This window comes from Ostrinia nubilalis, chromosome 30, assembly GCF_963855985.1.
Source record: "Ostrinia nubilalis chromosome 30, ilOstNubi1.1, whole genome shotgun sequence".
In the NCBI taxonomy this organism is placed as follows: Eukaryota; Metazoa; Arthropoda; class Insecta; order Lepidoptera; family Crambidae; genus Ostrinia; species Ostrinia nubilalis.
In genome coordinates this window covers 4,157,307-4,180,846 of record NC_087117.1, presented here as the reverse complement: position 1 = coordinate 4,180,846, position 23,540 = coordinate 4,157,307, and the positions used below count along the sequence as shown (strand labels likewise).

Sequence of the window (23,540 nt, the reverse complement as noted above, 5' to 3'; positions counted from 1 at the left end):
AAAGTAAGATGGTGCAACTCAGCCTAAAGAAATGTAATGTTTGTTTTTGGTTAAATTAATCTAAAATTATAGAAAACCGGCTTATTACTTACATACGATACTGACGTCTAGATGCAACAGTGTTTTTATTTGCCTCAGACCGTTTAATAATGCAAATTTTATAGGACAATGTGTCGTAAATGTCCTTCTATAATCGAATAACTCACTTCCTATTTCAAGTTTTATGGTGTGACATTATGACAGCTTTTAATATGAAGACGCGCACGCAGATTCTGTGTCAGCATCGTAACATTTTAATATTTGGGAAGAAGGTTAATCTGACTCTAGGTAGAGATAACGGGACATTTTATTTTGATTGCATTTGCATTATCATCTGTTTCCACCAACAAAGAGTCGAGAGAAAATGACAAAGAGGGCAAAAAGAGGTGGAAAAGCACTCTATTTTACACAATGACCTTCCTTTCTCTTTGCACTGAAAGTCGAACCCTAACTTCTAACTCCTATGTTCTTCTGATTACTTAATTTCGTTGCGGGTCCAATGACAGTTTAACTTTCCCCCGCCCCGGGACAACCTTCACTGGTTGGGTTTTATTGGCGATCAAGCTGTAGATCCTGGCTACACAGGAGTTGCAGCGGTGGGAACGAGAGGTGGGAATGATCCCATAGTTCTTTAACGGTGTAAAACGGGCTTAAATGTTGTACAAACCACCAAGTTTCACAACCTTTTCCATTTTTCCAGGTTCCGCGCGTGTCTCAAGCTGGCAGACACCTCAGTCTCCAACATGGTGGGCAAGCTGTTCTTCAACGTAGTCCAGACCAAGTGCTTCGTGCTGAAACCAGTGAAGATCTGCACCAAGCGATCCTGGTGGGGCCGGTGCCTCAGCCGGGGGTACCATAAGCAAGCCTTCTTGAGGGACAACTTGCCGTATTAGGCTTTTTATTTAGATGGTAATACCAATAAATTGGCAGGTACTCTGAGGGAAGATGACTTTGCCACGGGGACACTTCTGCAAGCCTTCGGCCTCAGCCTCGAACTTAGCGGGCAGCGGGGCGGCGGCGGCGCCAGTAGCGCCCTCCTGTCAAAAAATCGTCGGAGCGAAGGGTTTGCGAAACAAACAGTCAAGTATTTTTATCTTAGCTTTCGCGAACTGTCAAATTTTCTTTCGCGCGGTTTGCACATGGCCAGTGTCTTGTTTTCTTTCTTTCAAAACCGCAAAAAAAATATCTTAGCTCCGAAATAAAAAAATCTCTATGTGAGATTCAATCCTCAAACATTTTTGAAGATTACTTGTGTCAACATTTAGATCTGAGGAATAAAACTAACTAGTTATAATGAAGTGGCACTAGTAACTTTTAGCAGATACCAAATCTCAAGTAAAAACCAAAATGGGACACGTATAACCCGATCGAGCTAACTGCGCACTTCGCTGAATGCGACTCCCTCGCACTCACCCGCACACCTCCCCGCGTTCGCCCCGTCCGTACCAGTGCGGCGATGTGACGTCACGGCTGCTAGGTTAACTCGACCGGGTTAAGTATTTATTAAGATCAAATCGACGGCTATACGAAACTTAAGTTACTCGATATGCAGTTACTATGACTTCCTCAAATTGCAAATAATAAGTAATTTGTGAAGTTTCAACTCCATCTTGCCAAAATACTAATGTAAGTATTGTGTAATTTAAAAATTAGTAAGTAAGTAGTAGAGTAATTTTTAAAACTATGAACCGTCATCAAGCATCATTGAATTAGAAAACTAGCGGCTGTTTGAGATAGTACCTATCATGAAGAAAGATCATCTATAAATTACGTCATACGAAATAAATGATTATAAATTCGAAAACCAAACTTCCTAAGTCTATCCCTTAAAATTCTAGGTTCCTAAACCTTATTATTAAGAAAAACATAACTGAACCTAACATTCAAGAAGCTGACACAAGAAACTAGGCCTTTCCAAAAACTATCCTAGGAAAAATCTAAGTACTTTCAAACACCTGTCTTTAAAAAACCCTACTTGGGTAGGATTTAAACCTAACTCGCGAAAAGGTACCTCGCGAAAACTTAGTTTAGGTAGGTACTACAATCTATCCTTCGAAAACCTAACTTGCGAAAAGCTAACTTGGAAAACCTAACTTGTGAAAACCTAACTTACGAAAACCTAATTCGCGAAAACCTAACTTACGAAAACCTAATTCGCGAAAACTTAACTTGCGAAAACCTAACTTGCGAAAACCTAACTTGTGAAAACCGAACCTACGAAAACCTAATTCGCGAAAACTTAACTTGCGAAAACCTAACTTGTGAAAACCTAATTCGCGAAAACTTAACTTGCGAAAACCTCACTTGCGAAAACCTAATTCGCGAAAACCTAACTTGCGAAAACCTACCTTGTGAAAACCTAACTTGCGAAAACCTAACTTGTGAAAACCTAACTTACGAAAACCTAACTCGCGAAAAACTAACTCGCGAAAACCTAACTTGCGAAAACATAATTTGGAAAACCTAACTTGCCAAAAACCTAACTCACGAAAACCTAACTTGGAAAACCTAACTTGTGAAAACCTAACTCGCGAAAACCTAACTCACGAAAACCTAACTTGTGAAAACCTAACTCGCGAAAACCTAACTTTGGAAAATCCAACTTTCGCAAAACCTAACTTGCAAAAATTGCTTAGGGTGGGTTGCACCATCTTACTTTGACTGTAACAAACGTCAAAAATCTGTCAAACTCCATACAAAAATCACCGGTTATCGTTAAAGTTACGGTCAAAGTTTGGTGGTATAACTCAGCCTTAGATTTTGAAATTAAGGCGTCACAAAATTAGGAACCGGAACCCCTTGTCACGTATGATGTAATTTATAGATGTAAAATTTTGTAAAACTAGCCATTTTAAACTAAAGCAATAACTTTGCCTTTTGTATATACTCGTAGAAATGAAATAATCATTGAATAGGTGTAATAGTAATGTCAGTGCTATATTTATTTAGAGAATTGCGTTCTCTGTAGCATTAGCAGTTAACCGACATACGATAAACTAGTATTTAACTCCATCTAGCGGGGAGTAGTGGTACTAAGTAGTGGCAATTGTTAAAAAAAATACACATGGCTGTGCTTACCACTTGGCGCCTCTGGCGTGACTAATTGGCGCCAACTGGAGAGCGCGAATTCAACGGCCTTCATAAAATTTTAACACTGCAGAAAATAAAATAAAATTATAATTAAGTGTTTTTGTGTTTTTCTCTGTGCACTAATGGACGCGCTCAAAGCATTTCGACAACAAAGTTACCTATAATTTATTTTCTTAACATTTGTTTATCAAATATTTATTAGTTTAAGTAAATGTTATTAAATTAAGATCATTAAAACTTAATTAGGATAAGTATTAATAGAATAGTTGTGTATTTGCCATGGATTATTCAGATTAATATCGACACTTTGAATTGACAGCGGTTACAAAAAGTTGAACGAAGCAAAGTAACAGTCAATCTGCTAACGGAAAAATGAATGGATGAAGGCAGTAAGTCGTATTTCGGATTTTTCGCTGTTCTATGCTTAGATAAAGGTAATATGTGCATACAAACGGTTTTAACCCTTAAAAGAGGCTATTTATGTAATTCTCTGTCTGGTTGATGAAACCAACTGGCCTAACAATGGCGCACTACGCACGTAAAATTGTCGTGTCTGTAAAAATATCTGAATAGTCCATGTGAAACAATATTGTGTACGTTTATGCAATAAATTGAAGTTCCTCTTTGACAATATTTGTGTATAGTATAACTTTGTGATGTCTACGTGTTTTAGGATAATAAATATTCATGTGAAGCTAATTTACTACAAATGTTTTCAATTTGTTCACCAATTATTAGGTGACATATCAAATCGTCTTGAAAAATATAATGCTAAGGTCATAGCAGACTTATCAACTCGGAAAGTGATCAACACCGTATCGCCTTTCGCGAGCCGTCGTTGCCTTTCGCGCGCCATACAAAGAACCGCCATGAGTTGATACGGGTTACGCTCCCTTTCCGGTTTGAAAAGTGTGCTACTTTCTTTATAATTATTTGATAATTTGATATTATTAAGATACCTATAAATAACACAAATATTTGTAGGAGATAGTCTACAAAATGTCAATCGGTTAATTCTAAATGTAATAATAACATTTCATGAATTTATTAGGGTCTCTGAATGTAGAAGTGACTCGGTTGGAAGTACTTAGAACCACCGTATTATAAACCTAGCGATCTAGAACCTATACCGACAACAAGGTATTGTTGTAAAATATTTTTAACAAACCCACACTTCACAGCTAACGCCCGTATTCACAATCGATGCTTGCTTAAGTGAAGCAGCAAATCGAACGCATAGCGTTGAATAGAACTCTGTGATTGGTTCGTGTGTCACCCTGTGCGTCCTTAAGACCCTAATAGTAATGTTTGTGAATAGGTACGGGTATATATGTCTAGGCCAGGTTTCTACCTGTACCTTAGAGCTTACGAATTAAAAAGAAAAAAATGATCAGTTATTTATTCACCACTTATTGAAAACCATTGCTCTGGCTCAATAAATTAATACAGCATTTCCATAATTGCGCCCAGTTGGCGCCGCTATCGAGTACGGTCTTATCACTTGCCAGTGGCGCCAACTGATGAGCTCAAATATAAATTAGCTGTCTAAGTAAATGGGAAGTAGTCAATCATTTTATTGAAATGAAATGAAGTTTTAATAAAATAATCGTCTTATAGAATAATGGTCAAGACGTTAAGTGTAAAAATCTGGTTGTGTTATGTGATACCTAAACTCTTGGTAACTTTTATGATTATATTGTCAATATTTTACGATTAGTGACGTAAATTTTACATTTTGCGACGGATATTCATTGCACCACTTTCAAAATTGGATAAGACCACCTATTTATATGTGGTGAGTGAGATATGTCATTTTTACTATCGATGATGAATAAATAATACAATAATTCTACACAAAACCACCCCGTTGCAAAGTGTAAAACCTATAAACGTAGAGCATAATAAAATAACTTTGTCATTATAATGATCAAATCTTGTTCTATTTCCTGAATTGCTGAATACAGCATTGTTCTAACTAAAAGGAGTTTGCTGCGGGCCCTCAGACTATGCGGGCCCCATAAACTTTTCTCTTTTGTGCCCAAGATTGGGTTTAGCGACATCTATCGGGGTGTAGTGCAAGCAATTAAAGCATGCTTTTTTACTCCCATGCTGCTCTTAGCAGTGTTTTAACATCCACCAAAACTACGCAGAATTCTTTTCAATATGAAATATGTAAATACTCCAGCATGTTAGCCTCTGTACGGGATAGAGATGTTTTAATATTATAGAGAACTTTTATTTTTGTTTTGAATATTAATAGCGAAATAAATATCTTGTAAATAATGTGTTGAGTTTAATTTCAATATCTGGAAAATAATTTATATTTACTTTTTAAAACTCTCCGACCGTTAGCTAGAGTCGGTAGTGAAAACTAAAATTTGTAGAGGGTGCTCCTACAGTGGGGATTAAAATAATGATCTGTACGGCTAGCACGAAAAACTTTCGAGTTCGAATCGTTTGCGTATTCGAATCGCCATCAAAAGATTTAGTACGAAAACTACAACTGCGCCCTTGTGAACGTGTCGTAAAGTGAACTTAGTATGAGAAATGGTCGCACGAAACTTATTTTGAGAATCAAAATTAACACAATACATCGTTTAATTCGAAGGTTGAGTATCGAGTTTTGTCGAATACGCAAACGATTCGAAGACGGAAGTTGTTCATGCTAGAGGTACTGATGATGATGATAGCCCATCGATTTTTTAAAAAAATACGAATGTTTGATAGTTCAGATCTGCATGATCACGCTATCAACATTCAAAATGGCTTTACTTTCTGTCTATACAAAACTTTAAAATGTATAAAGTAGAAAAAACACTAACGCCCGTATTCACAAACGATGCTTGCTTAAGTGAAGCTGCAAATCGAACGCACAGCGTTGAATAGAGCTGTGTGATTGGTTCGTGTGTGACCCTGTGCGTCCACGCGCACTGTGAGACCTCATATTAATGTTTGTGAATGAATACGACGGGCGTAAGTACATTTAACAAGTCAATCGAGTTCAACTCGCATTTTCAGTACAGCTAGCACGAAAAACTTTCGAGTTCAAATCGTTGCGTACTCGAATCGCCATCAAAAGATTTAGTAAGAAAACTACAACAGCGCCCTTGCGAACATGTCGTAAAGTGAACTTAGTATGAGATGTGGTTACACGAAACTTATTTTGAGAATCAAAATTGTCACGTTATCGTTTAATCCGAAGATTGAGTATCGAATTTTATCGAATACGCAAACGATTCGAAGACGAAAGTTGTTCATGCTAAAGGTACAGTACCTCTAGTAGGAAAAACTTTCGAGTTCGTTTCGTTGCGTATTCAAAGTGTCATCGAAAAATTTTGTATGAAAAATTAAACAGCGCCCCCTATATTATAGCCGCCCTAGGGGGCGCTGTTTAATTTTTCATACAAAATTTTTCGATGACACTTTGAATACGCAACGAAACGAACTCGAAAGTTTTTCCTACTAGAGGTACTGTTCTATAAAAACACATGTACAACAATATAAATACTTTTATTGATAAATTTTCTGCAAAACATCCTGTGACAACCCTCTATCAACCTCTATCTCTTTTTCTTGCGTGTCTATTCTATCTTGTGTCTCAGTTTTGTCGCGCGCGTACTTCAGCTGTTTCCCGTGTTTCGCCAACAGATGGCGCCGTAAGCCGCGTACGCGGCAGTAACTAGCTCCACACTCGGAGCAGCGGAAGGATTGGGAACGCTCGTGGGTGATCGCTATGTGCTCTTCTAAACTGAGTTTGTACCCGAACTTTTTGTTGCAGATTGAACACTGTAAAGAAGGAGATTTTAATGTTGATAAGTATGGAACAGCACACAAAAATCCTATTTTAAATTAAAAATCACACACACACACAATCATAGTTCCAGCTACCCATTTACGTACGGCTAGCACGAACAACTTTCGAGTTCGAATCGTTTGCGTATTCGAATCGCCATCAAAAGATTTAGTATGAAAACTACAACAACGCCCTTGTGAACGTGTCGTAAAGTGAACTTAGTATGAGAAATGGTTGCACGAAAAGTTATCGTTTAATTTTTGAATTGATGGAAAAATTGATCTTTTTCCAAAGATTGAATGTCGAATTTTGTCGAATAGGCAAACGATTCGAACTCGAAAGTTTTTCTTGCTGCCCTACCGGTCATGACGTCTCGAATGGGTAGCTTGTGGCCTATACCACCAATACTGTTGAAAACTTGCAAGAAGGAAAAACCAATCTTGATTTCTCTTGCTCCCTCACTATGGTTGCGGGTTCGAATCTCGCAGAGGACATAACACGATTTAAAACACGATTCTAATAGTATTGCATAGGGCACAATAATAATAAATAATAATAAATACTCTTTATTGCACACCAAATAACAGAACAGAAAGAAAAGGAACACACAAGGTACAACTAGGCGGTCTTATCGCTATGAAGCGATCTCTTCCAGACAACCTATGGTTAGGACAGTTACTTAAAACGGGAAGGCGGTGTCGACACTAATGAAATAAATGATAACAAAAGGCATAAAATTTAAACCAAAATAATACTTACAAATAATGCACACCTCGTAATCCTCGTATTACCAGAGTAAATACAAATGAGTAGGTCATCTTCATAGAAACGCCGAGCGCGGTTTGTATGTGAGCGCGCCAATACGTATGCGGCGCGCACGCACACACTGACAAAATTAAGCGTGGATTAGCGGTGAGGTGCGCTGAATTTTGTCAGTGTGTGCGTGCGCGCCGCATACAAACCGCGCTCGATGCGTTTCTATGAAGATGACTTACTCATTTGTATTTACTCTGGTATTACTTCGTATTACCAGGCCTGTTCATTTCCGCGAGTTTACATCGAAAACAAAACACGCACGATGACCCACCTACAGGATACTATTCGACAAGGCCTCACATACGAGCGAACATTGCCTTACGCACGCGTATTCTTGTGTATGATGGAAGAAAATAAAGAAAATGGTGTACTAAATATTGTGCAGTATTTAACTGCCTAAATAATAATAAAAACACAGAATGTATTTTTTTAAGTTGCCTCAAGACACTGAGAGGTAAATAAGTAGTTAATATTATTCATGATAATTTGTACTTCCTCCGCCATTTTCCGCTATTTGGCACCTCACGTCACATCATTTTACCGAAGTCAGCCCTATAGCTTCGGCGCAGTGCCGATCACTGACGTTTGTCAACAAAATGGTGCTTGACTCTTGAGACAGGCTAAATTACACCATATTGTTATTGACATTGAGCATACATTTTTTTAAATACCTTATCGAAGTAAAACTTCTGTACGTAGAACTTTTTTTTATTTTTTATGCATAACAAGGCAGGTATTTGACCACTTCTTATTATTCTGTGGTATTACCTCGTACTGCGGGCCGGCGCCAAGGTGTCGCAAACGGTGCGCTCTCAGGTTGGAACTCGAGACGCATCGCAGCGGGCACATGTCGCACGCAAACGGACGCTCGCCGGTGTGCTTTCTGTGAAACAGAATAATAATAGGCTGTATAACATAATATGCCTTTGCCTTTTTCACAAAAACTAAGATAAAACAAAAAAGGAATTTATTTATTTATTTATTTAGGACAACCAACAAGACAGACACAAGTAGAAGCAGAGGGGTTTACATACATATTTTTCTTAGGACTAGGTGCTATCTTAATTACAGGCTGCCACGGCATGCAAAAGTGGACTTTTGACATAGTTTTAACTTAAGAATACAGTTTTGATTTTAAGCAATACAATTACAATTATTTATTTATTTGCACTGGCTCTATGACAGAATGCCTTTGCCATTTCCTGCAGATGGAAAATGAATGGAAACCAAAAAATGAACTGCTTTAGATCTATAGGTAGATAGGTATTTCGGGTAATCGGGTAGGATCTTTTCCAATTTATTAATAAAAGTTCCACCCTAGTTGAACTCTGGCTTAAATTGTCATTTAGTATGGATTATGTCATTTTAATCCAAAGTTCATGCTAGGTGTAACTTTTTATTAATAAGAGGGTTTGAGGTTGAGTTGAGGTTTGGTTTGTTTGGCAGGCCTCCCACTAGGTGGACCGACGATCTGGTGAAGGTCGCGGGAGGTGCCTGGATGCAGGCGGCGCAGGACCGGTCTTTGTGGAAAACCATGGGGAGTCCTTTGACCAGCAGTGGACGTCTCTCGGCTGAAACAAACGAAGTAATAACAGACAGTTATAGTCTGGTCCGTGAGCACGTAGAATTTTGTCCAATGACCCCATTCTTATCGCTCGTGCGTAATTATGTTGCTATCGCGCTCGCACACTCACTGCGGGTGCCAGTCGCACAGTCGCGACAGCAATATAATTACGTGCGAGCGATAAGGATGGGTAGATAGGGGTCATTGGACAAAATTCTACGTGCTCACGGACCGGAGTTTACCTCATATGTACGTTGAAGGAAGACCGCTGTGCGCACTTGTAGTTGCACAGCTCGCACGAGTATCGCTTAGAGCCGGTGTGTATCCGTTTATGGAGGTTCAGGTACGCCCGCCTGGAGAATACTCGGCCACACGTCTGTAAACGTTTGATGTTTATTTAAAACATTATTTCACAAAATAGGTGGATGGACTTAATGCTAACAGCATTCTCAGCATTGATTCTTATCTTGTGGATAATAGTCATCTTGTGTATTGGCAATGCTTAAGTGATATTGGCAAATATGGAAAAAGAATAACTGTCATCTAAACCATTTAGACAGTTAGCCAGAGTCAGAGGTATCATCTCTACAGCATATTTCTTGAATTTTACACAAAGGGCAAACCTCCAAATAAATACTATTACTACATTAATTTTTAAATAGTGTAAGTATACATGTACAGTTGGTGTACCTTTCCAAATAAATAAATTACTATTTCAACATAGACCAATACTTTCTTTATGTTTGATACTTACTTCACAAACAAACTTCTTTGGCTCATGTTGCGCCATGTGCTCTTGTAGACTTATTTTAGTCTTAAAATACGTTAAACATTTGAAACACTGAAATATATCTTCTGGCAACTCAACGTTTGGCTGCGTCCGGTGATCTCTCATGTGGGCTTCGTACATCCCTCGCTTGGGCAGGTACCGATCACATTTCGGACACTTGTAACCATCTTTCAAACCTTTACACACAGCTATCTCGTGTCCCAGTCTTGTCTTACGATGCTTAAACCGTTTATCACAACCGAAACATTTGAACATACCACTCTTTTCCTCTATACCGTGTGCTTGCTCATTATGCTGAGCGAGATTCTCCACTGTTTCCAAATCTAGCCTACAAATATTACAATACGTGGGAGTTCGTAACTTTTTGTACGAACTCTTTTTTTTCTTTCTCAACGGTTTTGATTTTACATCAATATCGGAGTGGTCGCTATCATTGTCTGTTTCGTTAACGCTTTCAAATATTATCCAGTCCGCTTTAGTCTCCAGATCTGAGTAATCGGTATCATCTTTTTCAATTTTGACATTATAATCGATATTTTCATTTAATAATTTACTGTGTTTAGTGAATATATCGTGCAAACGCCTATTTGTTTCTTTACACACTTGTTTGAACATGTAGAACTCCTCTATCTTACTGTAACAACTTAAACAAGCCTTGTACGGGTGCGTGCCTTCCTTTATGTCCAATTCCAGGCATTCTCTTATCTTCTCTAGTAGCACATTCTTCAAGATCTGCTGATTCTCCGAAGGTTTCGCAAAGATCTCGCAAACAGCGTCTTTGCCCCAACACAATCTACACACATCATCTTGCAGAAAGTACTCATACGTATACAAATCGCTGTCCAATTCAATGTGGACCGCCATGGTGACAGGATTGAGTATTAAACACAAATTTTACTAACATTAATCAAACAAATAACAAAGAAATAAGGCTAAAGGAAGCACTTTCATTTTACGAAAATCACAAAAAACCAGTTTTTTTTGCTATCTGCTTCCGTCAATGTCAATTTGATGGTTGTCAAACACGTTCCGTCCCACACACGTTTCACGAAACGAATGACAAAAAAGATTTTTATTAAAATAAACTACCCAAATACCGAGTGGTTAGTTTGTATACCGTGGATCAAGGTTCGATTTCTCAAACGTAAAAGATGGATCATAAAAGATGGCTAATTCATAATACAAACGGGTAGGTGCCGTAGCCGTAGGTACATCATTATGACTGATCGCAAAACTAAATAATGAAATCAGATTAAAAATTATAAGTGCAATTTGGAATCATTATGATGTGATGCATTTTATGCAAGCTGCTTTACTTTGCATGCAAGCTCAAGGAGTACTTAACCTGTTCTTAGCTTCCACATAACTTAGGGGACTGTAAACATTTTGATACGGATTTGATAGCACATTCTAGGTACACTATTATGCACAAAACCAGAAGTATAGTGCTATTTTCTGAGGTCATTGTCTAGTCAAGCTCTGTTTAACACCAGCCTATGAGACGTGCGTCTGTTAGGTACCTACCTAAAGAAGAATACTAGGATTATTATTAGGGTTGTTTTAGAAGAAAATCAAACACAAATATCCTTATTTCAATTTAATGTTGATTGCAACACGTCTTACACAGTACAAATGAAAATCACCGAACTAAGATATGGCAATCCGTCCTGCAAGCCTTCTGATCAACATTTATCGTACCAAGCCCTCATGGCTAGTAACAACTTAACTTAGAACTAACTTAAACTAATAATATTTCACTTATTTACAATTCAAAGCGGTGCATGAAAATATGCAAGTTATAATTTTAAGTAACAATGTATTACTTAAATCTAGGTTTTTCTTAGGGACTGTTTCAGAAAGGTGTTTTTTGGAACACAATTTCATTAAAAACATGCGACTGACTTAAAAAACGTGCGTTTTATACAAAAAACGGTCTGAAGAACCCCAATTTCAAAAATAATTCATTTGCTAGATTTTTAAAATCAGTTTTTCTGGAGTTTTTATAATGAATATTATTCAGTGGCATTGCGCTGAATTGTGAATTAGTGTCAACTTATGAGAATGGGATTAGTAAACGAATCGAACCCGTATTTACAAAGGAAATTGTAGCTTAACTAGCACACCTATAAAATATGCATTCATCATTTATTATACCTAAGGTCTGTATTATAAAATGATACCTAAGTATGAATCTACTAAACTAATTCAAGCATTCATTGAAAAAAACCAATACTAGACTTCAATCTGTGAGTTTATAGTGTAATTTCACAATACAGACCTTAGAATTTCAACAAAACATATCACTATAAAAATAGGAGATGTATCTTTGCTAATATAATGTAATTTTATATGAGAAAAATGCTATAATTCAATATGTTTTATATAAAGCTTACGCGCATATGGATTGTTGTTATGTTTTAGCACTCAATTTTACAATATAGTTTCAATAGGCACTTAAAATAACATGTTACGTTACATTTCAATCTTTGAGTTAGTCACTTCTTTATGGTTGTCTCTAAATAGTCTAGCTCTAAAACAATTATATATTTGGCATCTACCAACAGAATGTTTTCTAGAGATAACACGATATTCCCTATAATCTAGTCTAGTGAAAATGCTAGTTAAGGATAAAAATTGTTATTATAAGAACATCTTCTTAAGTAAAATAAAACTTCTCGTGCAAACTGATTTACTGATTGTCTCCATCACATTATAAAACGTCAAAACAATATACTTACATAACTAACTCAAGTTTTCATTCGTCCTGTCTCTCTTGTTCCCTGTCTTTCTTCTTCTTTTTTTTCTTTTCTTTACGTGCAGAGTCATCGGCGTCTTCTGTCGTGCCGTCCATGGTCGCATCACCGTCTGCGGCTTCCTCTTGGTCGCGTTTTTTCTTTTTTTTCTTTTTCTCTGACTTCAGCTCAGTCGAATTGTTGGGGTCGTCAGCATTAGCAGTGCTCGCTGTCCTTTTCCTCGTAGTTTCTTCTTCTGCGTCACCGTTTTCAGCGTTTTCACTCTTGCTCTTGGGGGGCTTGTAGTCGACATAACTGTTTAGCCACTCCGATGGCGTGTTTTCGTTAGGCTTTCCATATTTATCAAGTTTTCCCTGCGAAATAAGCTGCTTCTTCTGGGATGCTTTGGGTCCCAAGCCCCACTTTCTGGGATATGTGTCACGCTCCATGATGACTCTCTTCAATTTCGCTGCGACGCCGTGATCGCACGAAGCCATCGTTGATGTGGTCATAAGCGCAATCGCCAGAGCCACAGCCTCGCCTTTGGTGGTGACGATTACAATTTCTTGATCTATTTCTATACCGTCTTCGTACCTCAGTACACCAGGCAGCAGCACCTTCGCTCCGTAACACACAGCGTTCACCGCACTGTCCTTGATGAAAATTCTTTTGTGTGCAATTAACAAGCCTTCCAGTGGCTTTATAACTCTCCTAATGTACGTCTCATCTTTGTGATTTTCATACGCCCATTGCGCATCTAAAATATCATGCATCGTCACCATACCTTCCTTCTCGCCTTGGATGCCGGAGCGTACTCGACGAAGCTCGATCATCTGGCCCCCAACGCCCAGCATCAGGCCCAGATGCACACACATGGTACGGATGTACGAACCAGCCTCACAGCTCACCCAGAACACACCGATGTTACGTTCCTGATCGAAGTCCAGTAGTTTGCTATCGTACACAGACCGGACTCGCAGCTGTCTCTTCACAGCCGATATTAGTGGAGGCCGTTGGAACAGCGCGCCACGGAGTTTCTCCAGTCCTTGTGTGACTTTTTTTATACTTTCCACAGCAGAATGCAAGCTGAAGACAGCAACATACTCTTTTCCGGCGTTTTGCTGGGATTTTACGAGTCTCGTCGCCCTGTCGATGCACACGATCAGACAACCTGTCACTTTCGGATCGAGCGTGCCCGAATGCCCGGTTTTTTCCACTTTCAGAATACGTTTTATCCATGACACGACTTCGTGGGAGCTCGGGTTGCTCGGCTTGTCCACGTTGATGAATCCAGACTTGATGTAATCGGTGATGGGCCGCTTCAGAGGCGAATGGCCAAAAGGCAGAGGCGTGTAATGGTTAGTGCGCACATTGAGTCGGTCGAAATTCTTCAGTAACAGCGGCCAATACGCAGTGTCTAGCTTGCTCACGCTCTCCGATGGCTCGATCTTGAAGTCCCCAAGCTTCTGGTAGGCTCCCAGCGACACTCCTTCCTTATTTTTCTTCTTTTTCTTCTCGGAGAAGACTTCCCCGCCGGGTGGTAGCACGTCCGTCATAGCGGTTTATTCGCGATTATTCAACGCAAATAATATTCGTGACCTCTTTGAAGAGTCACACAAACAATCTAGTGCCCTAATTTAGGGCACTGTATGTAAATTACCACGATAAATGCACAAACAAAGAAGAGACACGTGCAATGCGCGTTGTTGGAGGTTAGTTTTTTAATTTTGTAGCAACGCGACCATATTTCGACGATTGTTGCCAACAACCAGCTGAGCTAACTAAACGCATAGTCGTTTATTATGAAATGAATAAATCAGATTAAAATGCTTTAATTATGATTTTAACACACTTATATTATGAAAATTCTCTAAAAATAATAAAAAGGAACCTTTTTCATAAGCTGAACAATATAAATCGTAAAATTTTCAAGATAAAATTTCAGTCGTAGAGAAATACCCACAGGAAATACCAAACGCTCCTTAAACGTTCAAATAATGCATGTAGCGCATTTGTCATTTTTGACGTTTCCTCGTCAACAAAAACTCGCGATCTTTTCGAGGCTGATGAAAAAATTAAAAAATACCATTTACAGCGCTAAAAGGTACTGAAATATCCAACAATGGCAGGCGTTCTGTTTGAGGACATATTCAACGTTAAGGACATGGATCCAGAAGGCAAGAAATTCGACCGCGTGAGTCGATTACACTGCGAATCAGAATCGTTCAAAATGGATCTAATTTTGGACATTAATTCCTGGATTTATCCGATGGAGTTGGGCGAAAAGTTTCGGTTGGTGCTGGCTACTACCCTCAGGGAGAACGGGTACCCCGACGGAGGGGAATGGAACCCTCTGGAGACGGAGGGAAACCGCGCCGACAGCTTTGAGTATGTCATGTCGGGGAAAGTTTATAGGTTAGTTTTCGATGTTTGTTTATTATTGTGCAAAAATAATCTCAAAGAAAGTAGCGTTTTGCAAGTCCTTTTGGCTTTATTATTGAAGTGCAAGTGCTCATAAATATGGTATTACAAATAGTGTTTATTTTAGAATCTCAATGTTTGAATGATTCAATGAACAATGATGTTGTGTTGGTTAGATATCTTAATTCTTAACAGTCCGATTCACTCAGAATCAATATTACATTTACAATATCATCTTCTTAACCCTTTTTAAACTCATCATTTTCAGTCTTAACATCTGTGCAACCAAAACCATGTGATAAAAACATTTTTATTTTTTTGTTTTCTAACTTGTTTTTAAATAACTTTCCAGGATAGAAGGCGATGAAGCAGCCATGGAGCCAGCGTCCCGGCTCGCAGCATACGTCTCATTCGGTGGACTCCTCATGCGTCTGCAAGGAGACGCGAACAACTTGCACGGATTCGAAGTAGATCAGCACATGTACCTTCTGATGAAGAAACTAGCTTTTTAATGTCTTTATAGTGTTAGGTTATTAAAATAATTCAAATACACCCACATTCACAAACAAAGTGAAGCAATCTAATGCACAGCGTTGAATAGAGCTCTGTGATTGGTTTGTGTGTCACCCTGTGTGTCCACGCGCACTGTGAGACCTCATAGTAATGTTTGTGAAGGTGTTAAAGTCTTAAAAACTATTTTGTAGATTTTCATCATTTTGAGTCTTCAAATGAAATTCCAGTGTGAAACAATATTGACTACAGCAGTTACAATAGGTTAATTGTTAAATGTAATATAAGATTAAAATTATGTAAGTTTCTACCCGATTGTTTTACTTGATTTCCCACTTTCAATACTTTCAATATCAAATAAAATAACTACCAGTAATAATATTTCCTACATGCATTAGAATATTAGAAATGCATTTTGTCTGAGTCAACTAAATCAAGAAAAAAAATTATTTTTAGTTTTTATTTCAATTGAGAAAAAAAAATTTAATTTCTAGATAGGTTACTTTGATAACATAAAAAACTTACAAATGAAAATATACTACCTAGGTTGAAAAACAAGTCCATATACTTACCATCACTTACCATACATACCTACATGAAAACTAATATGACGTAGCCGCGTTTCTTTTTTAATGTTTAATTGATTTAACAAACGTAAAAAAATAATTACTGATGTTAATTTTTTTTATCAGTCGAGTTAATTTTCCACTAAAAACGCTAGTAGCGCAAAGCTAGTTTAGCAAAAATACTAACGCCATCTAGTAACTAATAACAAGACTAATCAACTTGCTATCGCCATCTAGTGGTGAGTAGAAAAACTAATTCAAGTATTATTTTACAACGCCATCTTTTATTGCAATCTTGAACTATCATTCAATTACACTGCCATCTGTTGAGCAAATAAGTAATTAAGTCCACCAGTTACTACCATCTAGCGACAAAAAGATGAACTACTATGAAATGATTACTGCCCTCTATCGGGGAGTAGAATAACTAAAGGTTTCGTTTTAATTACGTTAGATGGCGTTAGCAAATGTCGTATAAAAGTAGGCAAAGAAATAAATTGAACCAAATAATTTACTGTTGCAATATCGGTTTAAAATTGTATTTTCGGTTTATTTGTCAAAATTTCTCATTTATAATTATTTATAATTTATAATATTATTATGGTATCGTTCGCTTGTTCTGCATTTTAGCCGTAAGGTATACTTTAAAGCTGTGACGCTACGCTATTATAACAACAGCGTTCGAGTTCCCAGGACCACCGCTGCGCTAGCGAGTGATGCCACGGGTAAAACCTCCCCCAAACAAGGGTTCATAACGCGTCATTATCCCTTCTGTTTTTGTTCAAATGTGCATAACTAAAGTGATTTGAAAAGGCCTCAGGGTGTTTTGGATTTTTATAACCCTCCATAGGAACTTTCCCTAGAAGCGGTGCATATCAAAAATCTAGGAGACAAAAAGTTTCCCGCAAACAGTTAAAAAAATACATAATTCCTAAGCAGACAATTTATCATCGTAGTCTGGGCCCTTAATCCCATACCAATCCAGTTTTACGGGATGCAGTAAATGCAGTATACCGCAAAAGTAGGCGGTCGTGTTCAATTTCGAATTCCGAGATCGAATTTAACAGTTTTTTGCGGGACACTGCAAAGAGAATGATATAAACGTATTACAACTAAACGGGATCTGGAAAAAAAATCAGTTCCTGCAAAAAAACGGGATTTATCATCATTGAAAGCCCGTATCGGCAGGAAGCGATCTCTTCCAGTTTTTTATAAAATAATTTCATAATCTTCAAAAACTTAAGCGAATTCTCGTATCAAAACAATTTACAATGCATTCCAATTCTTTATACCCATCGCCAAACTTCTAAACTAAAACAAAGCCAATCACGCGCTCGTTACGGGCACGTGCGCGCTGCGTGCAGTCGTGCAGTCGCGCGTTGACTTCCTTATTCGGCTCGTTTGTTCGTCCTTTTTCTGCAAATTAGACGTCATGCTAGGACAGCATATTCTTTCATGGGAAAGTCAATCGATAGAATAAAAAAATTAAATAAACAAACAGATTTATTAATTTTAACTGAGATAAGCTGTTTTAGCTGTTTAAGCCTCCTATAATCTAAATTATTGAGAACGTAAGTATCGTTTTAAAGATATGGATTCAATAAAGTAACGAAAACGATTGGTAATCTAAAGTTACGTCATCATTACCACTTATTGTTCTTTCGTGTTGTAGGCTTTGTCTAGTAGAGTGTGGCTCGGCTACAACTTGTAGCCGAGACACTCTAGACAAAAGTAGGTATTAGAGTTAACATTTCACTTCAAAAAACTCAAATTTAAAATAAACAACTGTAACTTGTTATTTCGTAGTGTTTTGTTACCTCTATTTCTACAGATACAGAGGCTTAATTTCTAATTATTTGAGATCCAATTCAAAATTTTAACAAATCATACTAGAACACTTATTTCAAATATTAACGAAGTAAGTTACTGTTCTGTGATGTAATATCCCGGCGCAACCAACTGAAAAATACATTTTGTCCCGACCAAGAATACAATCTTTATCAAGGCCAGCGCGCCACTGCTCATAGAGGGCTAGCGCGTCACCGCCCGAGGGTGGTAATTAGTTCAATTTGTAGCGCTAACGAGCGATTACTGCTCGAGCTGTTAATGAGCGACTAAAGTTCGATGATTTTGTCTATTTAATTAATTGGTAGGTATCGTTAACGTTGTATTATAAAAATTGAGATTTTGAGGAGTTTTCCGGCAACTTGACCCATTTTTTTAGCTTGGTCCACAGGCCAAGTCACCGGATTATTTTCTTCCAGCAACTGCGCCTACTCTAAGATTCTAAAATAGATTTTTGTTCATAATGCACATTGAAGATGGGTCCAGTTCTTTTCGTTTTAGCCAAATGACGTCCACTATGCACACTGCTGGACATCCATTTTTCTGTACAAAAAAATAAATTCATTCTACAAAATAAAAGTAAGATTGAAAATGGTCCCCAAATAATTTTCTTTTGTCCCATCTTATCATTGAGATTCTAAATTTAAAATCAAAATAAACGACAATGATGCCTTCATTGTCTATCGCGGAAAAAGGGAAATGATTCGAAATTTAAATCGACGCCGCCAGCCATTGGGCGCGCGGCGACCAATCGCGGCGCGGAGGCGGGAAGAGGCGCGCAGATGCAAATGACGTTTTTTATAAACTCGTTTTCCGCGTTGACTTGTTTGTTTATGGTCGGGCCCTACTCTGGGATCACTCGATAAAAACTCAAAACTCATTTTATCATTGCAAGGCTTTTAAAAAGCACGTTTACACGACCAAGTAATAACCCTACCCTTCGAGACAATAAATGGGCCAGTGCAGAGAAGAAGCAGCGCAAGAAACTTAGTTACTACAAAAAGATAAAATTATTTGCATTTTCTTAATTTGAAAATTTATTTTCGTTGTTCCGATTTCGGTGGGCTAGAAGACGTGGTGGTGGGGCAGGCCCCCCACTTTTAGGTGGACCGACGATCTGGTGAAGGTTACGGGAAGTACTTGGGTGCGGGCAGCGTAGGACCAGTCGTTATGAAAATCCTTTGTCCAGAAGTGGACGTCATTTGGCTGAAACGAACGAATGATTTTCGCTGCTACATTAAAATGTCCGAGTTGAGTCGTCTGTTCAAAGTCAAAGTCAAAAAAAGTCAAAGTCAAAATTTCTTTATTTGTTTGGACTAATAAATAGTTCTTACAAATCGTCATTTTGCTCTTAAGGAGCCTCTACATGTCTCATAATCTTTTTACCCTACCAGCGCTTCGAGACCAACATTTGGCAAGTGCTGAGAAGAAGCGCCGCAACAAACTCAGTCACCACTGTCTGCCGGTTAATATAAATAAATAGAAATAGTAGTAGTAGGTACATTCGATTCAGGAGCAGTTCACTGAATTTACCATGCATTCTTGTATGGTGTATCTTATAAGAATGGGTATACAAGATTGCGTGGTATATTAAACAAGGTAGTGACGTGCTAATATCTAGACTTACATATTAAGATACTAGTAGAAATGACTCGCATACATAAATTTGAATAACTTGGATTGACCAGTCCCCGAAAGCAGCGCCTGTTCACAGACATGACGAGTGAACCAGCCATCGCTTCACTCGACCATATTAGAGGGAATGTAACGACCCGCCTCACTACGCCACCACCCCAGAGACATTTTAGTGAGAATGACAATTCCAAGTTATCTCTTTAAAAAAAAACTAATAATAAAGCTAAGTAACAGTCCAGATTGAGAAGCATGACACTATAACATTTGAGAAATTATTATTAGTTTATACATTACTTTTCATTTTAATTCTTTTTAGTGCGAGCATGAGAGGACCATAATCCTACTCCCAGGATGACTTATCATTAAGAAAATCTCGAGTTGTATAATAGGCTTTTTTAAGCATGTGATCTTTAACTATATCTTTAAATTTATTATACGGTAGCTCTTTATATTTATCAGGGACTTTGTTATAAAAAAATGGATACCTTGTCCCATAAAAGTAGCAAACACTTTATTAAGTCTAAAAGCGGGTATAGCCAATTTATTTTTATTTCTAGTGTTAATTTGGTGAATATCACTTTTCTTTTTGAATTCAGTAATATTTTTTTGAATAAATAGAATACAGTTTAAGATGTATTGTGAAGCGGCCGTGAGAATGCCAATTTCTTTAAACAATTCTCTAAGGGATGCTCTTGCTTTCATTTTATACAAGTATCTTATCGCACGTTTTTGCAAAATAAATATTGTTTCAAAATCTGCAGCTTTGCCCCACAGCATGATTCCATATGACATTAGGCTATGAAAGTAGCTAAAGTAGACTAAGCGAGCTGTTGAAACATCGGTTAATGACCGTATCCTTTTTATTGCAAAAGCCGCTGAGCTGAGCTTTCCCGCCAGAGTTTCTATATGGGGGCCCCACTGGAGTTTTGAATCCAGGGTAATTCCCAGAAATACAGTAGAGTCTACCAGATCGATTGCATTATTATTAAGTTCTATTTGTGTACTAACTGTTTTTACGTTAGGCAAAGAGAATTTTATACATTTTGTTTTCTTTGCATTGAGTTGTAAATTATTTGTAGTGAACCAACTTAAAACTCTTGTTAGTGCATTATTTACATCGTCAAAGTTATTTTTACTTCTATCGATATTAAAAATCAAAGATGTGTCATCAGCAAATAACACGATTTCGCAAGAGTCCTTAACAAAATATGGTAGATCATTAATGTATATAAGAAACAAGAATGGACCCAGAATGGACCCCTGCGGAACTCCCATTTTCACAGGTGACCCAGAAGACAAAACACCATTTATGTCAACTTTTTGAACTCTAAAGTTTAAATAGGATTGTATTAAATCCAAAGCCGAGTCCTTTACCCCATAATAGTGCAGTTTGCGAATTAGCGTTTGATGTTCTACGCAGTCAAAAGCTTTTGAGAGATCACAGAAGACCCCTAGTGCATTTTGAGAATTCTCCCAAGCCTCGAAGATATGTTTAAGTAGTGCAACCCCTGCATCGGTGGTGGAACGACCCTTGGTGAAACCATATTGTTCACTATGAAATAGTTTATTAGAGCCAAAGTGAATCATAAGTTGCTCCTGTATGATTTTTTCAAAAATCTTGCTCAGAGCGGGCAAGATAGAAATGGGTCTATAATTGCCAGGGTCGGTTTTGCTACCAGACTTAAATAATGGCATTAGTCTACTATGTTTCATGAGGTCGGGGAAGATTCCCTTCTCTATGCAATTATTGAATATTATCGCTAACTGTGGGGAAATTATATCAATAATGTGTTTGACTATCTTGACAGAGATGCCCCAGATATCAGTTGTACTCTTTACGTTTAAAAGATTAAAAGTTTTAGTGATATCTAATGGAGTAATATGTTTAAAAGAGAAGTGCGAGTCACAGGGTGTCACGTGGGTTTTCAATATTTCTTCGGCCTCGGAGGGAGATGACTTTAAGTTGGCAGTTGTTGCTGAAGCTATATTCCCAAAAAAATTGTCAAAAGCTTCCGCTACATCTTTATCTGCAGATATCAAATTATCGTGAACTTTGAGAGAAAAGTCATTATCTCTTGGTTTTAGTTTACCAGTCTCTCGGTTGATAACATTCCAAGTTTCTTTTATTTTATTACTGGCGTTCCCTATCTTGTCCCGAATATAAAAAGACTTAGCCATGAAGCAAACTTTCTTAAAAATTTTTGAATACTTTTTTACATGCTCAAGAAAAGATATACTATTATTATACTTTTTCATGCCATAAAGTTCATATAACGTATTTCGACTTTTGTATATTCCCTTAGTAGCCCAGTCACTAAACTTTGATTTGGTATTTGGTTTTAATGGCTTTACCGTAAAAACTTTGTCATGTTCGGTTTTAATACATTCGAAAAGGTTATTGTAAAGAGCATCTGGGTCTCCCTGAACATACGGGACTAAATGCAATTTATTTTCAAGATTATTTTTAAAACGTTCTAGACGACTAATGGTTACAGGTCTACATACGGCATTTTTTTTACTTTTATTATTCAAATTATTACAAATAAATTCTACTTTAATACCACAGTGATCTGACGTAAGATTGTGTATGACAGCTTTATTGTCAGGGACACAGCTAGAGAAAATATTATCTAGACAAGTAGCTGTGGTTTCCGTAATTCTAGTTGCTTCCTTAAATTGACTAAACAAGTTAAATGACTGAAAAAGGGAAAGTAGTCTTACAGAATATGATGATGAGCTATCTAGTAAATTGACGTTAAAATCTCCACAAACTAAGACCTTTTTGTTGCTGTTACAAGTTTTATTAAGAGCGTCCTCAATAGCCGCTTCAAAAATACCAAAGTCCCCAGAAGGGGGTCTATACACACATACAATGATGTAACTCTCAAGCTCGACACAGGAAATTTCGACAACACGCTCAACTGATAGCCCTACTACATCTTTGCGTTCTTTATATTTAATATTATTATTCACAAATATTAAGGAGCCTCCGTGAATGGCAGACTTCCTGAAAAACGCGCTACTTAACTGATAATTATCTATATGAAAAGAGCTTTCATATTTCTTTAGCCAGTGTTCAGTAATACATATTACATTAATATCAAAACTTTTTAAGAATAGCTCTATTTCTAAGACTTTGCTGGCCAAGCCTTGAATATTTTGATGAACAATCTTGAATGTTCCGGGCTTGGCCTTTGTCGAGTGCCTCAGTTTAAACAACTAGTAGTAGGTACAGTCATAATATTGTTACTATTTACATACTGAGATATCAAATTATTAGTACCCTCACTATGATCAGTTTTATGAATATAATTACATTTAATATTGTATGCAAACAATGAGGCTAATTTATTCTTCAATTTTTTAGAGAGATACATTGTATCTACAGTCAACTTAAAGCTAGAAATAAATTTATTTACGTCAAAAAGTAAAAGTGCGTCGCTATGACGATAAGTCAAGTTATACATAAGTATATTTAAATCAAATATGTTCTTGTTTATCTTATTTAGATTATACCCTGAATTTACATAGGGTAAAGTACACAAAATTATATTAAATTTTAACCTATTTTGCAAATTTAATAGTTGGTCAATATTTTGAATTATACTCTTTTTATCTACAGAGTAACTATGTTAGCTTATCAACAATAGGTATTCATATTTATAGCCCCAAGCCCCCAAGTACCTATCAACATTAATTTAGTTATATTACATAGAGCTAAGAGCTAAAGCTGCGGTTT

At 37.4% G+C, this 23,540-nt stretch overlaps 4 protein-coding genes across 6 annotated transcripts in view; 2 read left to right on the top strand and 2 right to left on the bottom strand.

Annotated features, from left to right (window-relative positions):
• Positions 1-5,412, top strand: part of LOC135086062 (uncharacterized) — a 78,118-nt gene extending 72,706 nt beyond the window's left edge. For all 3 annotated transcript variants that reach the window (XM_063980831.1, XM_063980829.1, XM_063980830.1), the window contains one exon: positions 740-5,412. In XM_063980831.1, the coding sequence (XP_063836901.1) occupies positions 740-932 (193 nt within the window). In that variant the 3' untranslated portion in view covers positions 933-5,412. The remainder of the gene's footprint in view (positions 1-739) is intronic.
• A 1,210-nt stretch (positions 5,413-6,622) lies between these two features.
• LOC135086131 (zinc finger protein 782-like) lies at positions 6,623-11,078 on the bottom strand. The gene is made up of 4 exons (XM_063980934.1): positions 10,057-11,078; positions 9,545-9,678; positions 8,507-8,621; positions 6,623-6,915 (listed from the first exon to the last, which is right to left on the bottom strand). The coding sequence occupies exons 1-4, from the start codon at positions 10,954-10,956 to the stop codon at positions 6,640-6,642; spliced, it is 1,425 nt and encodes a 474-aa protein (XP_063837004.1). The 5' UTR covers positions 10,957-11,078; the 3' UTR covers positions 6,623-6,639.
• Positions 11,079-11,676: 598 nt separating this feature from the next.
• Positions 11,677-14,571, bottom strand: LOC135086075 (H/ACA ribonucleoprotein complex subunit 4). Its single transcript, XM_063980836.1, has one exon. The coding sequence runs from the start codon at positions 14,378-14,380 to the stop codon at positions 12,848-12,850; it is 1,533 nt and encodes a 510-aa protein (XP_063836906.1). The 5' UTR covers positions 14,381-14,571; the 3' UTR covers positions 11,677-12,847.
• A 262-nt stretch (positions 14,572-14,833) lies between these two features.
• LOC135086191 (DNA-directed RNA polymerases I, II, and III subunit RPABC3) lies at positions 14,834-16,065 on the top strand. Its single transcript, XM_063980993.1, has 2 exons — positions 14,834-15,239; positions 15,598-16,065. The coding sequence occupies exons 1-2, from the start codon at positions 14,947-14,949 to the stop codon at positions 15,755-15,757; spliced, it is 453 nt and encodes a 150-aa protein (XP_063837063.1). The 5' UTR covers positions 14,834-14,946; the 3' UTR covers positions 15,758-16,065.
• Positions 16,066-23,540: the final 7,475 nt, after the last annotated feature.